Source organism: Microtus ochrogaster, chromosome 7, assembly GCF_000317375.1.
Source record: "Microtus ochrogaster isolate Prairie Vole_2 chromosome 7, MicOch1.0, whole genome shotgun sequence".
In the NCBI taxonomy this organism is placed as follows: Eukaryota; Metazoa; Chordata; class Mammalia; order Rodentia; family Cricetidae; genus Microtus; species Microtus ochrogaster.
The window spans coordinates 506896-527740 of NC_022014.1; the positions used below are offsets into that span (position 1 = coordinate 506896).

Below are 20845 nucleotides of genomic sequence, written 5' to 3' on the forward strand. Positions count from 1 at the left end.
AAAAAAAAAAAAAAAAAAAAAGAAGAGCTGTTAGCAGTGGGACTGCAAGACTTGAGAAATAATAAGGGTCTTACACTAATAATTTTTTCTGGGTGGTGCATGCCTTTAATCCCAGCACTCAGAAGGTAACGATAACAGGCAGATCTCTGTGAGTTCAAGGCCAGCCTGGTCTACAGAGCATAGTTTCAGGACAGCCACAGCTGTTACACAGAGAAGTCCAGTGTGTTGGGTCAGGGGAGGGGAGAATTCTTGGCTCAAACTGTAATAGTATATTTTGGAACTTATATACCTGTAAATTTTTGAGTCGAAAGTATGCTATTGAAGTATAAACTGTGATTTTCCTGAAGTTCTCATACAAGAGCAGGACTGCATCATGAGGGAACTCCCCCAGTGTGTTCTTGTAGAAGCCTTTGCTTCCTCAATGGTGGGAAGGTCTTGGGAGCTCTTAGCTCTGCTATACTAGCAAGTAGTGGCTTGATTAATGTTGAAAGGATTATTTTGACCAGAGTAGAGTGGTTTTCAAAGGGGAAAGAACTTTTGAAGAGAGTGAGTGAAGTGAACCATGTGTGACAGATGGGTTCTGGTTGGCTAAGGTACTTAGGTGGTTGGTAAGCTGCCTTTCTTGCCAAACAAGAGAGGTCTCCTTGGGTGCACCCATTGTGTAAGCTTTATATGTGACTAAATCAGTAGTTTAGCCTTAGTGTCTCCTTCTGTCTTCCTCCCCTTCTCTCTCTCCTTTCCTCCCATCTGTCTCTTTCCATCCTTCCTTTGTTTGCTTTCTTTCTTCCTTTAAGCTTCTGGAGAAACCCATTATTTAAATTAGTTCTTGGGACAGTTCCACCTGTTTTTCGTTTGTTTTTATGAATCTCTCTATTCATACCTTGACTGTTTCAGAACTTGCTGTGTAGACCATGCTGGCCTCAGATTCAGAGATCTTACCTCTGCCTACTGAAAGCTGCTATTGCAGATGTGAGCCAATGTGCCCAGTGTCAGTCTCCGTATTTTAGAATGGTTTATCTCTATAGTTTAAAGACTTAAAAAAATTTGGAGTACAGACTAGTAAAGATTAGGACAGAACAAATTAACAATGTCCTATGGATTACATAATAGTATATAGTGCATTGATATTTCTTGTCTAAAATACGTGGAAATTTGTAACCCCATGTTTATTGCTTTATTCACGATAGCAAGGAATTGGAAGCAACCTAGTTGTCAATCTGTCTTAGTGTTTCTATTGCTGTGAAGAGACCATGGCAACTCTTTTTTTTTTTTTTTTTTTTCGAGACAGGGTTTCTCTGTGGCTTTGGAGCCTGTCCTGGAACTAGCTCTGTAGACCAGGCTGGTCTCGAACTCACAGAGATCCGCCTGCCTCTGCCTCCCAAGTGCTGGGATTAAAGGCGTGCGCACCACCGCCCGGCCATGGCAACTCTTAATAAAGAAAAACATTTATTTGGGGCAGGCTTGCATTTTCAGAGATTTAGTCCATTATGTCGTGGTGGGAAGCAAGACAGCATGCAGGCAGACATGTTGCTGAAGAGGTAGCTGAGAGGTCTACATCTAGATACAGGCAGCATGAAGTGAACTGTCATACTGGGCGTGGCTTGAGCATATGTGAGATCTCAGAGCCCACCTCCTTAGTGACAGACTTCTTCCAACAAGGCCACACCTACTCCAACAAGACCATATCTCCTAACAGTGCTAACTCCCTGTAGGTCAAGCATTCAAAACATGAGTCTATGGTGGCCATACCTATTCGAATCACTACACCATCAACAGGTAGATGGATAGTGAAAATGTATAAAGTGGATTACTATGTATAATATTAATCAAGGCCACACAATCTCAGAAGGAATCCACATGTTCCTCATGTAGTTCCTAGCCTATAACATGCATATGTGTGCATATACACATTATGTACATATGGGTGTAATAAAACATGCAGAAAGGAGATCAAGAAAGGACAAATATGTAATGAGGTGATAAGAAAGAATGGAATTTAAGTAATGGAACATGAGTTAGGAAAAAAGATATAAAACTAATTTCCTGGTTTTAGCTTTGTCAAGAACTTTTTTGTTTCTGTGTGATGGGTAAGCGCGTAAAAATACAATGGATTGTGAAAATGTAAATCCAAAGTGAACCGCATAGCTTTGGTGTGGCTACTCTAACTTTAGTTCATTGAATGGATAGACTTTGAATCTGTCTAATCTTGCTATGTGATATCTTTATTTTTTAATTTTCTATTTTTTTGGTTTTTCAAAGCAGGGTTTTTTTTTGTTGTTGTTGTTTATTTATTTATTTATAAAAGATTTCTGCCTCCTCCCCGCCACCGCCTCCCATTTAGCAGGGTTTTTCTGTGTAAGCGTTGGTGCCTGTCCTGGAATTAGTTCTTGTAGACCAAGCTGGCCTTGAACTCACAGAGAACTACCTGCTTTTGTCTCTTGAGTGCTGGGATTAAAGGTGTGCACCACCACTGCCTGACTTGCTGTGTGATACCTTTTATTTGTAAGTTCTTTACAATAAAATTTTAATTAAAAAGCAATAATTTAGAAATACAAAATACACATAAAAGTGTTTCACGTTTGTTACGCGTCTCACTGTGTGATTCTGGCTGGTGTATTACTTACTTACTGTGTAGTTAAGGCTCACTTCAAACTTGTGGCAGTTTCCTGCCTCAGCTTCATGAGTGCTGGGGCTACAGGCATAAGCCAACATTCTTGGAACCAGTTTACCATTTTTAAGTATGTATACTAATTGTGTTGTATAGCCATCACCACTGTTTCCAAACATTTAACTATCTCAAACAGAAACTCTGTCCTTTAAATCACAACTCCAATCCCTCTGTTCTACTTCCTTTCTTTATGAATTTTCTCTGTTCTAGGCACTTGATCTTTTATATCAGACTTAATTTACTTAATATAGTGTTTTTAAGGTTTGTTGTAATGTCTGTTAGAATTGCATTTGTCCTTGTTCTGTTGTGTATACATGGATGGCTATTTCAATTGTTTTTACTTCTTGGATGTTATGTTTAATGCTGCTATGAATGTGGGTGTTTGCTGTTTAAGTCAAGAATAGAGTTTTCTGGATCGTGTGATAATCTTTTAACTTACTGAGAAACTACCAGACTCTCCCTTACCATCTGTACCATTTTACATCTCTACTAGCAGTTCATGAGGGTTCTGATTATTTTTGTCCTTTTCAACACTTGTTATTTTCCATTTTTTAGATAATAGCTATACACTTGGGTGTGTCAAAATTTTAAATATTGCTCTGGTGATGTTGGATGACTCAGAAGGCAGTTTACTACTGAGGGGAGCTATTTTCGAATTACTAAAAGGAGTGAGTGGCCTAAACTACTGTAGTAAAAAGGGATTCTGACTGTCATGTGTAGATCTGCTTACTCATTTTAAAGAGGGTGTGTGTGTGTGTGTGTGTTTATGTATATGATTCTTTCCTTTTTTTTATACTGAGAGACAGACTGACACTGACTTGTTATGTAGTCCACATTAGCCTGGAATTGGAGCAATGATCCCCCAGCCTCAGTTACCCAAGTGCTGAGATTATTGGCATGAGCCACCACATTTCAAGTAGTCTATAAAGAGTCTTCTGTGTTTCTTGATGTTACTAGGGAGTAGCCAAAACTTTCAGGGGCACAGGGGCTTGGAGCTCACCAGTCAACTCTTGGGTTTTGTTTTTGAAGTCATTTATGATGAATTGTTTGCATGGAGCTAGGGATGAACTTCTGTAAGCTGTCTTTTGACTGTGTGTACTATATTACTTTAGCTGTTGCCCTATCTGACATGCATAGTAAGCCTTAGCCTATGTCTAGAGAACCAAAGACCCGAGAGCTGGACCTGGCAGGGCTGTAAAAGTGATTGGAACTATCTTTTCTTCAGGTACCATTGCTGCTCAACATTTACTGACCCCACCTCCCTGTCTCAACAGAGCTGGGCTCTAGTGCAGAATTGATTATATGATACCTAGAAAAAGTTGCTGAATATTTTTTTAAAAACCCAGGTCCAGAACCTCTTTAGGCAGATATTCTGATGGTCCAGTTTTGTCTCCCCTGAAAAATGCACATAACTTCCCTGAGAACTGGTAAGCCAGTGCTGTGAGCAAAAGGAAGAGTGACTGGGAAACTGCAACCACTTCCTTGTTTGTCTTTTATCTGGAAAAGGATTAGATGATACAGTTTTAGAGCAGTGTCTCATGGGAGATGCTGTGTGATGGTAATTCTTAGAGAAGATACCTGTATCTTCCACTCTTGTTACATAATTAGGGAAAATAGCCTGTACTGCAGATGTAAGAGATAAGATAAAATTTTATTTTAAGGCAAGGTTTCATTGTGTAGCCTTAGCAGACCTGGAACTCACTATGTAGACAGGCTGGCGGAACTCAAAGAGATCTGCTTGCCTCTATCTCCTGAGAGTTGGTATTAAAACTTTGGGTACCATGCCCTATCCTTGGCTTTCAATTTTTAAAAAATTTCTTTCTCTCACTCTGTGTGTGTGTGTGTGTGTGTGTGTGTGTGTGTGTTTGCACTCTCACGTACATGTTCCAAGGAGTACATGTGGATGTTGGGAGGACAACTTTTTGAAGTCACTTCTCTCCTTCTACTTAATCTGTGGATGAAACTCAGGCTTGAGAAGCAAGTGCCTTTGCCCACTAAACTATCTGGTCAGCCTTTGCTTACAATGTAATGTGTTTTATTAAACCACTTTTGTATATATGTGTAATTATACTTCGTTCTTACCCATTTCTCCCAGTGTTCTATTCATTCATGCTTCTAAATAATTCCCCCTTCTGCTTTTGTATCTTATAATCTATTGTCCTTTCTTCCTCCCTCCTTCTTTCCCTCCCTCCCTCTCTCTGAGCTAGAGTCTCTTGCTATGTATACTTCCCAAGCTGGCCTCGAATTCACTACCCTCTGCTTCAGGCTTTCTGGGTAGCTGGCATTACTAACATGACATCATACCAAGTACATGTTTTCTTTTCCTTCCCTTTCCTTCCTTTCTCCTTCTCTTCTCCTTTCCTTTTTCCCTTTTTAGAGATGACAAAACTGAGTCCTAAAATTATTATCACTCAGTGCTGTGTAATATCCAGGTGAAAACTATGACTAACAAAGTCTGCCCTTTTTTGGCTTCTCTGCTAGATCAGGCTATTAGGGTAGCATCCTTAGTAGACACCAGTAAGTATATGTTGACTAGGACTTCATTCTTCCCACAGTTTCAAACCTTGGTGCTTGTAATGGTAAGTTTCAGATTTTAGTAAGTAACAGCCCCATAGTCAGGTTATGTAGATTACCAGGATTTTACTAGTCAATTTAGTTGAGAGATGTAGCATGAAGAAATTGCCTTTTTGGAACTAAATAATAGGTCTAGAAAAGATGACATGACTTTCTTCCCAGAGTAATCAGAGGGAGAGTAGTGGTAGGCTATATACCTGCTGGACCCCGTCAGGTTACCTGAGCAAAAAAAAGCTTGTCTGTCAGGGTTCTGCATAATATTTTATCTCCTTAGACCAGCAGTTCTCAACCTTTCTAATGTTGTGACCATTAATACAGTTCCTCATGTCGTGGTGACCTCCAATCATAAAATTATTTTTGTTGATACTTCATAGCTATAATTTGGCTACTCTTATGAACCGTAATGTCAGTATTTATGGAGATAGAGATTTGTCAAAGACCAAAGGAGTTGCAACCCACAGATTGAGAACGGCTGTCTTAGACTGTTGACTGGACTGAAAAGCATTGTGGACTCTGTTTCTGGGCCTACCACTTTTGCCAGTGTTTCCTCAGCTGGACCAGTATAAGTAGATGTGAGAGCCAGCTGTGGAAGGGCCAACAGACATCCAGGAAATAACAAATGACTGTTAGTTCATTAGCCTAATTAAGTAGAACAATTAGTCTCTTCTCTCATTTGTTCAAGCAGTCAGTCTTGAACAGTGTTCTCTCTTTTCCTATAATCTCCTGAATGTGAGAACCTAAGAAGACAGTTCAATTTAAGGAGTGATGGCTTTTCTTTTTTTTTAAGAAGTGACATTGTGTCTGGACTGAATGAAAGCAAGAGCAGGTCACTGGTTTTTAGCTCTAGGGAGATGAGGAGGATCTATTAAAGTGCACTGCTGAGCTCCACACCTTCAGTTTATGTCCTGCTGGTAAGGTTAAGGCCTGTAATTCTGCATTTCTGATGCATCCGGGTGGATGTTGATGGTTCTAGGATCATATTCTGAGAATCGCTTTCCAGAAAGGATGCAGTTGGGTGTAGCTTTTCAGTTTCTTTCCATTAAGGTTTTCATAAACAAGGGAAGAAAGCCTCCACTTCTTCAAGATCTCATGCCCAGTGATTGCAGTCAGCTTAGTCCACCCCTTGGAAATACTGTGCAAAGTAGTTCTTGTCCCATTTACCACATGCAGGCCATTAAAAATGGAGCCATTTTTCTCTTTGGAGGCAATAGTTTGCGTATACCTTATGAAGTCACTGGGCTAGGCAGTAACTAGAGAGCACCTTGTAGCCTAAAATAGTAACTTTTAAAGGACAGCTTTTATGTATAAATCAAAGGATAATGTTCGTGAACTTGTAGATGTGATGTTTAATGTAGAAGGTATGTTAAATTCTCTTCCTGTTTGTATGACAGGTGTAGAGTTACAAGAGATGAAACTGGAGTTCACTTTCATAGTTAGATGGGTTTTCAAAAGATGATGGAGGGAATGAGAGCTTGACTCTAAAATAGTTTTCAAATCACAGAAAGGATGAGGATATATCAAAGTGTTTTAAAAACACTGTTACAGATTTATTTATTTACTTGCTTGCTTATTTGATACAGAGTCTTTCTGAGTAACCTGGACTGGCTTAAAACCTTCTGTAGCTCAGGGTAGCCCAACCTTGTGATCTTTTTATCTCATCTCCAGAGTGCTGGGATTATAGGTGTATGTCATTGCTTTCAGCTGCTGATTGATTATTGACCAACCTTATTTTAGAAATAAACAATGTTAAAGGGTATGCTTCAGAATAGTAGATACTACAAAATGAAAAAAAATTCTTGAAAATTCAACTATAAGACTTATTTAAAGCACAGTGTTCTTTATTAATGTTCTTTTGAAAGGTCAACTTGTTTTCAATGGAGCTCAGTGAAATTACTTTCTGTTATTTGACAGAACTACAAAATTATTTTTTTAAAAAAGTGGTGACCCAAGCAATTGAACTGAAGGCATTCTGGGAAAACGTGCTGTTTATTGTGAGAATCATCTTTGATCTTGGAATTAAAAGTAAAGCTGGAAAGAAATTTACAAACAAGACAAAGAAGAAGTTTGGAATTGGACTCACAGGATCTGGGCTTGGAAATGCCTCAGGTAAACCACATGTGGAGGAGTATACAGTTTGATTCTCTGTGCTGGTAGAAAGGGCACAGTGTTGCCCTTTCTGCATCTTAACACAGCTTGACACACTAGCTTCAAAGACAGCTTATTTCCGCCTTCACCTAGATGTGAGTACATGCTCTCTTGTTCCTCATTTGCTGTAGCCTTGAATATTTCAATGAGCTTGACACAAGGAGCATGGTGAGTACGTAGGTTAGTTGCTATATCTTTGTTTATGAGGACAGAATGAATTACCGAGAAATTTAATCTGCCACCCAAATCCCTTTTACAACAGTTCAGAAGTGGTGATTCTGTTTTACACATGGAAGCACACACATCTTATATGTTCTGTAAACATGTCTAAGAGTGGTATATGGTCTCATTCATATTCATATTCTCATTCTCTCTCTTTCTTGACCTGGTCTTGCTGTGTAGGTGAAACTGGTTTCAGTATAGCAGTCTTACTGCTTTGGCCCTGAAAATGCCTAAATCATAGACATACAGTACTACACCAAGCTGAGACAACTCCTTTTAATTGGTCTCTTTGGGTTTGAGGCAATCACTGAAATAACTGGAAGCTTATTTGTCCCCATTCTTCTTATTCAAACTTTCCCCCTTTCCTTTCTCATAGTTAATTTTCACCCCCACTCCCAGAGTGAGTGCTGGAAAGAAGTCTAGAAATAATGAACAGTTAGGGACACCTATGAGGGACTGTGTAGGACTGTCCCCTGAGCACAGGGCTAAAATAATTGTTAGGATGGTTTAGTGACTTTGCAGCAGAGTGTAAGGAAGAGGACTTGGTAACTGACACTTAAAAGATCAGAGGCTGGTGTCCATCCCAAGATCTGTGACAAAAGGACCACATGCCCCTTTTTAGAGTTTGTGTCTAAATAAACAAGGGATGGTTTGCTGTTTATTGACTACTTGAATTAGGACATTAAAACTTGTTCTTAAACAAAATTTTTCTTCTTGACTACTTGAATTAGGACATTAAAACTTGTTCTTAAACAATTTTTTTCTAGGAAGAAAGACCCCAAAGTTTTAGAAGGTCTGGGGAAACTATAAACAAAGCAGCTGATGTGGGAATATCTAGGAGAACAGTGAGAAGGCAGGTTAGGGTAGATGAGCAGTGTGGAAGGAGAACGTAGGTGCATAGACCACTAATGCCTTATAGAACTCTTTGCTGTACCACCTCGTGGGAGAGTAAGAAGAATGTTTGTAGTGTTTCTCGCTTTCTTCTTCCTTCCTTTATTTTTTTTCTTTTCTTTATTTTTTTTGTTTTTTCGAGACAAGGTTTCTCTGTAGCTTTGGAGCCTGTCTTGGAGCTGAGATGCTCTCTAAACCAGACTAGCCTCAAACTCGCAGAGATCTGCCTGCCTCTGACTCCCGAGTGCTGGGATTAAAGGTGTGTGTAACCTCCACCTGGGCTCATTTCTTTATTGGAGTTACATTTCAGAATGTGGCTTTTATTTGTGCCAGGGTGTACAGCTGAGGTGGTTTGGATAGGTGATGAAATGTAAAAAGAAGAGAGAAATCTGAAGATCAAGCCCACTTTTCTAGCTGTGTCTTGGAGACTTAGGAGGCCGTTGTGTTGTTCATGTTGGTTGGACTGAAGATACCTAAATTTGGCTGTCAAGATGGCTCAGTGGGTTAAAGGCTCTTGCTACAGAGCCAGTTGGCTTGAGTTCAGTCTCCTATCCCACATGATGAAAAGAGAGAACTGACTTCTGCAAGTTGTCCTCTGACCTCCACATCTCTCCCCACCACTCAAACTAAAATAATAAAAAGATGTCCAAGATTATCTTTTTTTTGGGAAAGTAAGATATTGGATTCAGGAATATAGTTAAATCTGACTTACTACTGCTTCAGCCCTAAGAAAACAGGAGAACATTTCTACTTCAGGGAAATTAGAACAGTCTTGTTAGAGAAAGATTTTAAGAAATGTTTATAAAACTTAAATAAGTAGCCAAACAAACAAACAAATGGCATCTCTAGTGACCCACCTTCAGTTTTTAGGAGTCGTTTTTTAAGAATTGCTGTTCTGACTTTTTTCTATACATCTTGGCTGTTTTCCTCACAGACAGGTCCATGCTCAGTGCTAGTTAAAACTCTTGGTGTGCCCTATATAGAAGAGACAGAATTATTTCCTGAAATAAATTATGTGCTGGGATAAGGACAGGCATGTGTAGTAAGTTGGACTTGAAGCTGTCTTTAACCTCCTAAAGTGAAAATGGTTTTGTTGTAGCCCAGCGTAAGCGGAATGGACCCGCCTTTTGGGGATGCCTTTCGAAGCCACACCTTTTCAGAACAGACTTTGATGAGCACAGATCTCTTAGCCAACAGTTCTGATCCAGATTTCATGTATGAGCTGGTAAGCAACTTTTCTTGGTTTTAGTTTTAATTGATTTGAGATCAAAATGATGTCATAGAGTTTTTATTTATAAATGTCTGAAAAGAGAAAATAATGTACATGATATGGAGGCTCACACAGGTAAAACCATTACCTGAGAGGCTGAGGAAGAAGGATTGCGGGGACCATACAGAACAGATTTTAAGAAAAGGAAAAGGATATATATAACTAGGAGTCAGGCTGCTTCTTGTGACTAAGTCTAGTAATTTCTGAAAGATACCCACATTGATTAAAGTAGCATGTGAAGAGGTCGTCTGTCCTCAAGTCTAGTTGTCCATGAGGAGAGTAAGCTGTGTGTTAAAGGGCTTTTTAGCTCACAAACTAAGAACTGATGTATACGTAAGATGTGTGGTAGAGATGGCAAGACAAATTAGCAGCTCCAAGCTTCTCCAGGTTTTTGAGGTAGATAAAAAATTCCCCACGGGGAAAAATAATTTATTTTGAGTATGGGGTACTATGCACTACATGTACGCGTGTCCATAGAGGCCAGAAGAGGATGTCTGACTCTGTGGAACTGGACATTTGTGAGCCACCATGTGGATGCTAGGAATGGAACCGAGGTATTTTTCAAGAGCAGCAAGAGCTCTCAACTGTAGCCATCTCTGCAACCCCACCTTTCCTCTTCTTTTCTTTTCTTTTTGTAAGGCAGGATCTCACTTTGTAGCTTTGGCTGGCCTGGAGCTTTCTGTGTTGACTGGCTGGCCTCAAACCTCACAGATAACCTGCCTACTTTGGCTTCGTGAGTGCTGAGATTAAAATCTTATGCCACCATGCCTAGCCCAAAGGGGGGAAATAATTTATATTTTAACAGTGCACATGAGTGAAGGTGCTCAAAGATGCCAGAGGTGTCAAATCTCCCCTGGAGCTGAGAGTTAAATGTGGTTGTGAGCTTCCAGACAACATCCTGGGAAACTGGTTTGGTTCCTTTAGAAGAGCAGTAAGTGCTCTTAACTGCTGTGCCATTTTTTTTCTACCCCCAATATAATTTTAATTATATGTAATTTAAACAACACAGAAATGCTGAAAAATTGTGAATTTGAGTGCACATCTGTGAATTCATTAAAAACAATTTAATTTTATGCCTAATAAAACTGGGGTATGGTATATATAAACTACTTAAGTGAGACTACTCACACATACACACACAATCCAACACAAAATAAATGCAAACTATAAATTAAATGGAACAAAGTAAACTGGAACACTGAAAATCCATTCCCTTTCTGAGCCTCCACTCTTCAGATTTTCCCCCAAAGGTAACTAATGCCAGCAGATAGGATGAATATGTACACATTTGAACATATTTTTTACTTTGAATGGATAATATACTTGTATACTTTAGTTTGCCGCCCCCCCCCCCCCAGTTTATTTAGTCTGTGTATATGTGTTTAGGTGATGGTTCTCTCCTTGCATCATGTGGATCCCAGGGGTTTGATTGCGGTGGTCAGGCTTGGCATCAAGCCTTTACCCACTGAGCCTTCTTTTAGCTGGAGTTTGCTTTTCCTAAACATAAAAATGTATGATGGATAGCCTTTTGTGTTAGTGCATTAGGGCTCAACTTCTTTTTCCATGACTGTAGAATGTAACTACATTTTATTTTACTTTATTTATCTTTGAGACAGTTTTACCATTTAACTCTGGCTAGCCTGGAACTTACTATGTAAACCAGCCTGGCCCCAGACTCCCAGAGACAGTCCCGTTTCTCCCTTCTTGAGTGCATTAATGGTGTGTGCTTCCACTCTACGAACGTTTTTGCTACATTGTAAAGTCACATCTTTGCAGTGCGTGAGGGATATCTAACTTCCCATGCCAAGAATTAATACCTAGGTTTTACAATTTTACAGTCAACTTTTGGCAGTCTCTGGGCTCTTTGCCTCCATATTTACTTAAGTTGAGGTATTCTGTAATGAAGATTAGGCCTTCAATATTTGCTTCTTACTTGAACTTAATTTCTAAAGAGAACTTCTAAGATCACAAGAGGCTTTGATGTTTGGACCCATACTTTAGTACTTTAGTTTTTCAAAGAGTGTATTTTCCCACTTTTTCTTGTCCATTGAAATGAAGGTGTTTAGATAGATGTAAGGGGAAGGTATCATGTCAGTAGCTTTTATCTTAAAACAGACCAGAGGTAGAGTATTTGTTTTGATATTTGCAGGTATGGATGGAAGTGAATATTTTCTTCCTAAAGCATGGTATGTGATTTCCCATTTTAAACCTTCCTTAGGATAGAGAGATGAATTATCAACAGAATCCTAGAGACAACTTTCTTTCTTTGGAAGACTGCAAAGACATTGAAAATCTGGAGTCTTTCACAGATGTCCTGGATAATGAGGATGCTTTAACCTCAAACTGGGAACAGTGGGATACATACTGTGAAGACTTAACTAAGTACACCAAACTAACCAGCTGTGACATCTGGGGGACAAAAGAAGTGGACTACCTGGGTCTTGATGACTTTTCTAGCCCTTACCAAGATGAAGAGGTCATAAGTAAAACTCCAACCTTGGCCCAGCTTAATAGTGAGGACTCTCAGTCTGTTTCTGATTCTCTTTATTATCCTGATTCCCTCTTCAGTGTCAAACAAAATCCCTTGCCCCCATCATTCCCTAGTAAAAAGATCACAAGTAGAGCAGCTGCCCCTGTGTGTTCTTCAAAGACACTTCAGGCTGAGGTCCCATTGTCAGACTGTGTCCAAAAAGCAAGTAAACCTACTTCAAGCACACAGATCATGGTGAAGACCAACTTGTATCATAATGAAAAGGTAAATTTTCATGTTGAATGTAAAGACTATGTAAAAAAAGCAAAGGTCAAGATTAGCCCTGTACAACAGGGCTGGCCTTTGCTGAGCCAGGGACACACAGATGCAACCAAGGAGAACACCTGCTATTGTGGAACTGTGGCTAAGAGACAGGAGAAAAGGGGAATGGAGCCTCATCGGGGTCATGGCACTCCTGCTTTGCCTTTCAGAGAATCCCAGGAGCTATTACTTAGTCCTCTGTCCCAGAGTGGTCCTGGGTCAGTTGCCACAGCAGAGAGTGGCAGCCTTTCTGCCAGCACTTCTATTTCAGAGTCATCCCAGAAAAAAGAAGAGCACAATTATTCTCTTTTTGTCTCTGACAATATGAGAGAATACCCAACCAAATGCATTCCTGAAGATGATGAGGATGATGAAGATGATATTGATGATGAAGACCATGATGAAGGGTTTGGCAGTGAGCATGAGCTTTCTGAAAATGAAGAGGAGGAGGAGGAGGAGGAGGAAGAGGATTATGAGGATGACAGAGACGATGATATTAGCGACACATTCTCTGAACCAGGTATAACTCTGCAGCTTATTAAATTGACCTTTCTATTTACTGTTTTGAGATAGAAGGCTTTTTGGATGGTTTATTTGTTTATTTGGTAGATTAAATAACTGTGTCTTTGTTTACATCAAAAGTATCTTTCTATTCACATAGTTCTAAAGCCATTATTTATGCTTACGATCATTTGTGCCTATGTCATAATTTGTGACTTGATTCTATGAGTACTTATTCTTAATCATTTTTTGTTAAGTGACCTACTTGCCACCCTCTTGAACACTTAAGTGAAGATTTAAAATACATTGCTCTGTTTTGCTTGTCCTCCTTCTGTGGCTAAGGTGCATGTAGAATAGTGAACCAAGTGATGTCAGCTCTTCTCACTCATACTTATACCTAGCAAAAACCTCCTTAGTGAACAGTTTGAAGGCAAGCTTTTTCTTTGTGTCTGCTGTATTTTAGTAAGAAAATATATACTATACCAGATGTGGTGCATGCCTTTAATCCCAGCACTTGGGAAGAAGAGGCAGGAAAATCTCTGTGAGTTCAAGTCCAGCCTGGTCTATAAGAGCTAGTTCCACGACAGGCTCCAAAGCTACAGAGAAATCCTATCTTGAAAAACCAAAAACTAATTTTGAAGCAAGTAACTTTTGCTTAAACTTCACTTCTTTGTGCATTTTTAACTGTGTGTCGCTTGGCCATAAGATTTTTATAAATAGTGTCAGTCAATAGTGGCTACAGTCCAAACATGTAGATGTTAAGGTGAAGCAGCTCACCACGGAGTCTGTTTCTTTTTCAGATCACCACCACCCTATTCAAAATTAGTTTTGATACTAACAATTCTGCATAAAACCAGATAAAAATGAAATTTCGTAAGTTATCAAAGAGCCCCTTTGTTTAAAATGGTGATTGCTGGCATTTCAGGCACTCTAAATGTTGACATTATTCTGAACATGGACAGTAACTATGTCATAGCTAGTGCAGCACTCCTTGTATGCATGCATGCACACATAGTGCATGTATGCACGAGTGGGTGGGTATGGCTTCTGCAGTGTTGGGTTAAACCCTGGCCTTCACACATGCTAGGTAAGCCTGCCACTGAGCTATATCCTTCCAAAGCACTTCTATTTATGAAAGTTTTTCCCTGTTTAGAAATTTTTTAAAAATTCAGGTGCTTAGATTTATTTGATACCACAAGTTGTTTGATTTGGGTAGGTTTTCTTTTTCATTTTTTTTGGGAGGGAGGTGTTTCTTCAAGACAGGGTTTCTCTGTGTAGTTTTGGAACCTGTCCTGGAACTCACTACATAGACCAGACTGGCCTCAAACTCACAGAGATCCACCTGCCTCTGTCTCCCAAGTGCTGGGATTAAAGGTGTGCGCCACCACTACCCGGTGGATATGTATTTATTATATTGTGGTTATCACATGCTAACACCTACCACTTGACATAATTATCTTCTTTTCTTTTTTTGAGACTTAATCTGTTAGCAGTATAATATTTTTTTTTAAAGGCGTGCGCCACCACTGCCTGGCTTTTTTTTTTAAGACTTAGTTATTTATTATGTATACAGTATTCTGCCTGCATGTCATAAAAGGGCACTAGATCTCATTACAGATGGTTGTGAGCCATCATGTGGTTACTGGGAATTGAACTCAGGACCTCTGGAAGAGCAGCCAGTGCTCCTAACCCCTGAGCCATCTCTCCAGCCCAGCAGTATAGTATTAATTACATGTGCTATGCGGTCTGTAAATTAGATCTCTAGACTTACTCTGCAAAACAGAAATTGCTCTTTGACCAACACTTAACATGTCCACAGGTCTCTAGCACCTGGCAACCGTGCTCTCTACTTCTGTATGTTTGACTTTAGATTCCACATGTGAAGACTTTGCAGTTGTCTTTCTCTGCCTGTGCTACTTTACTTGGCATCACAAGTAAATTCATCTTATCTTAAATGTAAGCCTTAAAGGATAAGTAATATAGGGGCTGGAGAGATGGCTCAGTGGTTAAGAGCTTTGCCTGCCTGCTCTTCCAAAGGTCCTGAGTTCAGTTCCCGGCAACCACATGTGCTCACAACCATCTGTAATGAGATTTGGTGCCCTCTTCTGGCCTTCAGGGACACATGCAGTGTAATCTTGGGCTGGAGAGATGGCTCAAAGGTTAAGAGAACTGACTGCTGTTCCGGAGGTCCAGAGTTCAATTCCCAGCAAACACATGATAGCTCACACCCATCTATAATGAGATCTGGTGCCCAGAACACTATATACATAATAAATAAATTAAAAATAAATAAATCTTTTTTAAAAAGATAAGTAATATTGTATATATTTGCATACATGAAGTTTTGTATCTCTACCTTTGCCTCAGATGTTAGGGAGTGTGGTGAATATAGGAGTGCATGTAGATTTCAAGAACTTCCTTTTTTTTGAGACATGATCTTAGTATGTATCCCTGAATGATCTGAACTCACTGTGCAGACCAGCCTTGCCTCCACCTCACAGGAGATCTCCATGCTTCTGCCTCCTGAGTGCTGAGGTTAAAGGTACACACATGGTCTTTTAAAACAAGCCAGAAAAGAGATTTATTTTTATTATTTTAAATTATGTTTGCAAGAGGCTGGAAAGATGGCTCAAGGGTTAGGAGCATTTTTGTTGCTCTTGCAGAGGACCTGGACTTAGCTCTCAGCACCCAAGCAGTGGCTCATAACCATTTGTAACCCCAGTTTAGGATGTCCAATGCCCTCCTCTGACCTCTTTGAACACTAGGCACACATGTGGTGTGCATGTGTACATGCAGGCAGAATACTCATACATGCAAAATAAATTTAAAAAATTTTTAATTATGTGGTGTGTGTCTGCATGTGGGTATGTTCACCTGAGATCAGGTGCTTTCAGAGGCCAGAGGTGTCAGATTCCCTGGACTTGGAGTTACAGGCAGCTGTGAGCCTCCTGACCTGGATACTGGGAATCAAACTTGGGTCTTCAGAAAGAGCAGAAAGTGCTCTTGAGAACTGAGCCATTTCTCCAGCCCTCTTTCAGAGAAGTAGGGTTGTTGGGTCATTTGGTATTTTTACTTTAACTTAGCTATTTTAGATGCTGGTACTCAAACTCGGGGCCTTGTATATTTTATGCTGGGCAACTATACTCTGTCGCTGAGCTATATCTGTAGCCCTTAAGTTTCTTTGTTGTTTTTGTTTTGTTTTTCTATACTGAACATCAAACCCTGGCCATTGCATTGTACCGTACCACTGAGCCACATCCCACAGGCTCTGGCCTGCCTTTTCTGAGCTACAGTCTGGCTATCTACTTTAGATGGGCACTGAACTATGTAATAGTCTTGACTGCTCTCTGACTTGGAGTCCTCTTGCCACACAGCCTCCTGAGCCCTGGGAATACAGGTTTATGCTGACATGCTAGGTTATTTTAAGTTTTTTTGAAGAACTTCCAAAATGACTATACCAGTTTACTCTTTCACTGACAATGAAACAAGGGTTTTCTCTTCCCCATCTCCTTGACAACAGTTTGCTGTCCAACTTCAAATGAATCACTGTGACCAGTGTGGTATAATACCTCTCTGATTTTTGTTGATAATTAGTAGTCTTGAGAAAGTTTTCATATACTTGCTGATCATTTGGATATTTTGGGGGAAATAACCTACTTAAGTCCTTTATCCTATTTTTAAGTTTGGTTTTTATTTGGATAGTAACTATTGGATATACTGTTAACACATACTCTGTTTTATAAGCTGTCTCTTCACTGTTTTGGTTGGTTTTGTTGTTCTCAAGCTTTTTAGTTTGGTAAAACTCCATTCCTCTATTTCTAGTTCATCACCTATTCTTGTGGAGTCTTACCCCTTAAGATCTTCATCATTCAGGTCTATATCAAGAAGCTTCCCCCATGTTTTCTTCTATCAGTTTTGTTATTTGAGGTGGATCTATGGCCTTCTCCTTCTGCCTCTGTCTCTTCCTCACTTTCTCCTTCTTCCTCCCCCTCCTCTCTTTTCTACCTTCTCTTATTTCCTTCTCTGTACCACCTCCTCTTCTTTCTCTGTTATTTTTCTCCACATTAAACTTAAGGTACTTTTTACTTAAACTCTTCCTAAACCAAACAACTTTTGTGCGTTAAATATTCAGTGCTCTACACTTGTGTAAAAAGAATTAAAAGGGAAAAGATCTTCAGTTGGTCCTTGCTGTTGTTCTGTAGTACATATCTGCTCCCTGCTCCTGTTTTCCCTCTTTCTGCAGGGTCTTGCTGTGTTGTCCTGACTGGTCTGGTACTTGCTATGTAGCACAGGTTTTTCAGTCCTCCTGCCACAGCCAGTTGAATTCTGGGATTAGAGACAAAAACCATCATGCCTGCCATTAAATTTTTAAAATACTTTTGGTTTTTGTTATTGTCTTGGTTTTTTGTGTGTGTATTTCAGAAATAAAAAAATATGTTGCATTCTTCATAAGTTTTTCATACTAGTTTTGTAGTATGACAGTTTGTCTTGTAGAATGCTCCAGTTTGTCCTGTAAAATGCTCTTTATTCTCTAAATGAATGTGTAGTTCACTGTTGTGGGATGGAAGCTTCTGTGTATGTCCATTTTGCTTTAATGTTGTTCAAGTCTGCTGTACCCTTATTCATCTTTTTGATCTATCCCTTAGCAAAGATGGGAATACTAAAGTGCATCACCACTAAATTACACATTTTTCTTCTCAGTAATGTTACTATTTGCTTTATATCATTAGGTGTTTTGATGTGGGCACATTTATAAGTCTTATGTCTTCTTGATGAGTTGCCTTTATCAATATGCATAGCTCATCTTTATCTTTAGTGATAGCTTGTTGCTTAAAGTCTGCTCCAAGTCCATGAACCACCTTCCCATCTTACTTCCAAGTCTAACACCCACAGTGTCATAGACCACCTTCACATCTCACTTGGACATCAGGGTCTTTTTTGCCTAAAGTTTACTCTGTACATTAGTCTGGCATTGAACTTGTGTCCTCCTGTCTCACTCTCCCAAGTTATGAATTAGAGGCATTTTCATACCACACTTAACTTTGTAATTTTGTCGAGTGTTGATAGGTAAGAATCTACTTAATTTGTTGGTTTCTGACTGTGTGAATGTAGTTTTGAGGTTCTGGGAACAAACCTCTAGGAACTTACATATGCTAGAGAAATGGTCTCCCACTGCAGTACACTCCCAATCCTTGTTTGTAGTTCTTTAATATTCTTATTCATATTCTGCCTCTCTCTCCCACATCTACACACAAGAATATATACTGAATATATTCCCTCCATACTTTACCTCAGCAGTTCTCAACCTGTGAGTGGTAACCCCTTTGGGGATAGCATATCTGATGTCCTACATATCCAATATTGATATTATTATTCATAACAGTATCAGAATAACAGTTATGATGTAGCAACAAAAATAATTTTATGATCTGGGATCACCACATCATGAATAACTTATTAAAGGGCAGCAGCATCAGGAAGGTTGAAAACCACTGCTCGACTACTGTCCCTTACCTCCAGTCTTCTCCTTCCTCTTTAGTTCCCCTTATTCTCCTAGTGTCACTTGTGTTTTCGTGTTATAGATACGTACGTAGTTTATGTATCTGTGTAAAATCTAGGCACCCCAAGTGAGAGAAAATACGATATGTGTCCTTGTAAGACTGGCCGATCCCTCCATGGGATTTATCTTTCTCTTTAGTTCAAAGCATTCCTCCAGATACCTTCTGTAGAGCTAGTTTGGTGGTCATAAATTACTTTAGTATGTTTTTATCATTTAAAAATAATCCTATGTTGACTTCTTCACTTAGCTGGTTATGTTCTTTTGGAATTCATTCAGAAATTTGTTTAAATCCTCTTTGTCTCTTTAACATACTTATAATTGTTCTCTGGAATTCTTTGGGATTTCATCTAATTCAATGTCACTGGAGGGCATTACTGTGGGAATGGTAAATTTTGTAGGGGGTCATGTGTCCCTTTTTGTTTGTTTTCATATTTTTGCATTGGGATATATGCCTAGGGATTAAGTTATTGCTTATCTTTGTTTTTTCTTCTTAAAATCACTGGTTCTTTCAGCAGGAGTGTTTAAAACATTTGAAAGAGATTAGGTTGTGATAGGATTGAGATGTCATTTTGCTCTGCTATACTGTTGTTTGGTACATTTCTGAAAATAAAATATTGTCTACAGAAAAAGTCACTAGCAAAATATAGTCCCACTGTGAATTCATAGGAATAGCCAAGTAACAATTTCCCTTAAGCTCTTATTGTTTTAGGAGATAAGTAACACCGACAGTGTGACAAATGAAATGTTAGTTTCTGTCAGATGAGTAAGAATGGGAAAAGAAGAGTTAGTAGTTAATATTGGGTTGATAAGAAAAAAATAGAAGAATGAAAAGTAAATAGAGAAGGTGAAAAAAAAAGTAAATACAGTGGGGCAGTTTACCTAAAGCAGAATGAAAAAGAAAGATATAAAGCAATGCAATCAGGAGGCTGGAGAGATGGCTCAGCAGTTAAGAGCACTGGCTGCTCTTCTAGAGGTCCTGAGTTTTAATTCCCAGCAACCATATGGTGGCTCACAGCCATCTGTAATAGGATATGATGCCCTCTTCTGGCCTGCAGGTATATATGTAGAACACTCATAAATACAGTATAAATAAATAAAAGGAAACGCAGTCAGGGCCAGGCAGTGGTGGCACACATTTTTAATCCTAGCACTCTGGAAGCAGAGGCAGATGGATCTCTGAGTTTGAGGCCAGCCTGATCTACAGAGTGAGTTCCAGGACAGCCAGGGCTATACAGAGAAATCCTGTCTTGAAAAACAGAAATTAAAAAACAAAACAAAATAGGAAGAAGAAAAGGAAGGAAAAAAGAAATGCAATCAAATAATCTAGGGTTCCCAGGTCTCAGGTACTGAGGTAAGGGGACCTGCAAATCAGGCTAACCAGATTCTTTGGGAAAACCTAGCAAGTGGAAAATAAAAAGGCAAAGAATATAGGCTTGGGGGGGGGGGGAGGGAAGAAAATGGAAAGAGGATTGAAGGAATAGGAGTAAGAGAACAGAAGGACAGAACTGACTTTGCTATTGACACTGGGTATTGAATAAAGAAGTATTAAATGTAAAGGGGAGAGCTTGGTGGGGTGTGGAGTCTGAATGCAGTCTGCCCTGATTGCCGGATGCAGTCTCAACTCTCAGTGGTCCTTCCTGCTCTCTCAGATGTATGGTCCTTCACAGATAGGGTTCACAGGTCATTGGTCTGTCTTTGGATGGTTCTTCTAGTGTCTGAGACTGCTTGGAACCTATGTCTGTGTGCTTTTGCCAACTCTGACTCCAGCTATGTTTCTTGTTGAGTACTCTTTGGTTCTGATGCAGACTTTCTCACATTTTTAGTCAGTGTGCTTGTCGGATTTTAGGATATAGTCTGGTAACTCCTGTGTTTTATGAGAGTACAGTTCACCAAAGGTCTTGGGTGGGCAAGCTTTTTCTTTCCCTTGACACAAGGTCTCACTACATAACTCTGGCTATTCTGAATCTCACTAGTAGACCCAGGGTGGCCTTGAACTCAAAGAGATCCACCAGCCTCTGTCTCAGTGCTGGGATTAAAGGTGTGTGCCGGGGTTGGGTGATTGGTTTTCGAAGTTTTTGTTATAAGTAGCTGCCAGATGCTGTTTTTTTTTTGTTTTTTTTTTTTTTTTTTTTTTTTTTTTGGCAAATGGTCGTGCAGTTGATGAGCCTGCAAAGTTCCAGGAGAGGAGCAAAATAGAGTTTCAGCCCCTCTTCTGGACTGCCT

General features: G+C 39.5%; 1 protein-coding gene across 4 annotated transcripts in view; it reads left to right on the plus strand.

The window, feature by feature from the left end:
* Nucleotides 1-20845, plus strand: part of Crebrf (CREB3 regulatory factor) — a 74789-nt gene that overhangs the window by 29496 nt on the left and 24448 nt on the right. For 3 of the 4 annotated variants that reach the window (XM_005349019.3, XM_026780797.1, XM_026780798.1), the window contains exons 2-4: nucleotides 7154-7348; nucleotides 9600-9725; nucleotides 11989-13081. In XM_005349019.3, the coding sequence (XP_005349076.1) occupies nucleotides 7340-7348; nucleotides 9600-9725; nucleotides 11989-13081 (1228 nt within the window). In that variant the 5' untranslated portion in view covers nucleotides 7154-7339. Of the gene's footprint in view, nucleotides 1-7153; nucleotides 7349-9599; nucleotides 9726-11919; nucleotides 13082-20845 lie in introns of those variants that run through there. The other variant, XM_013347309.2, reaches the window with a different exon arrangement.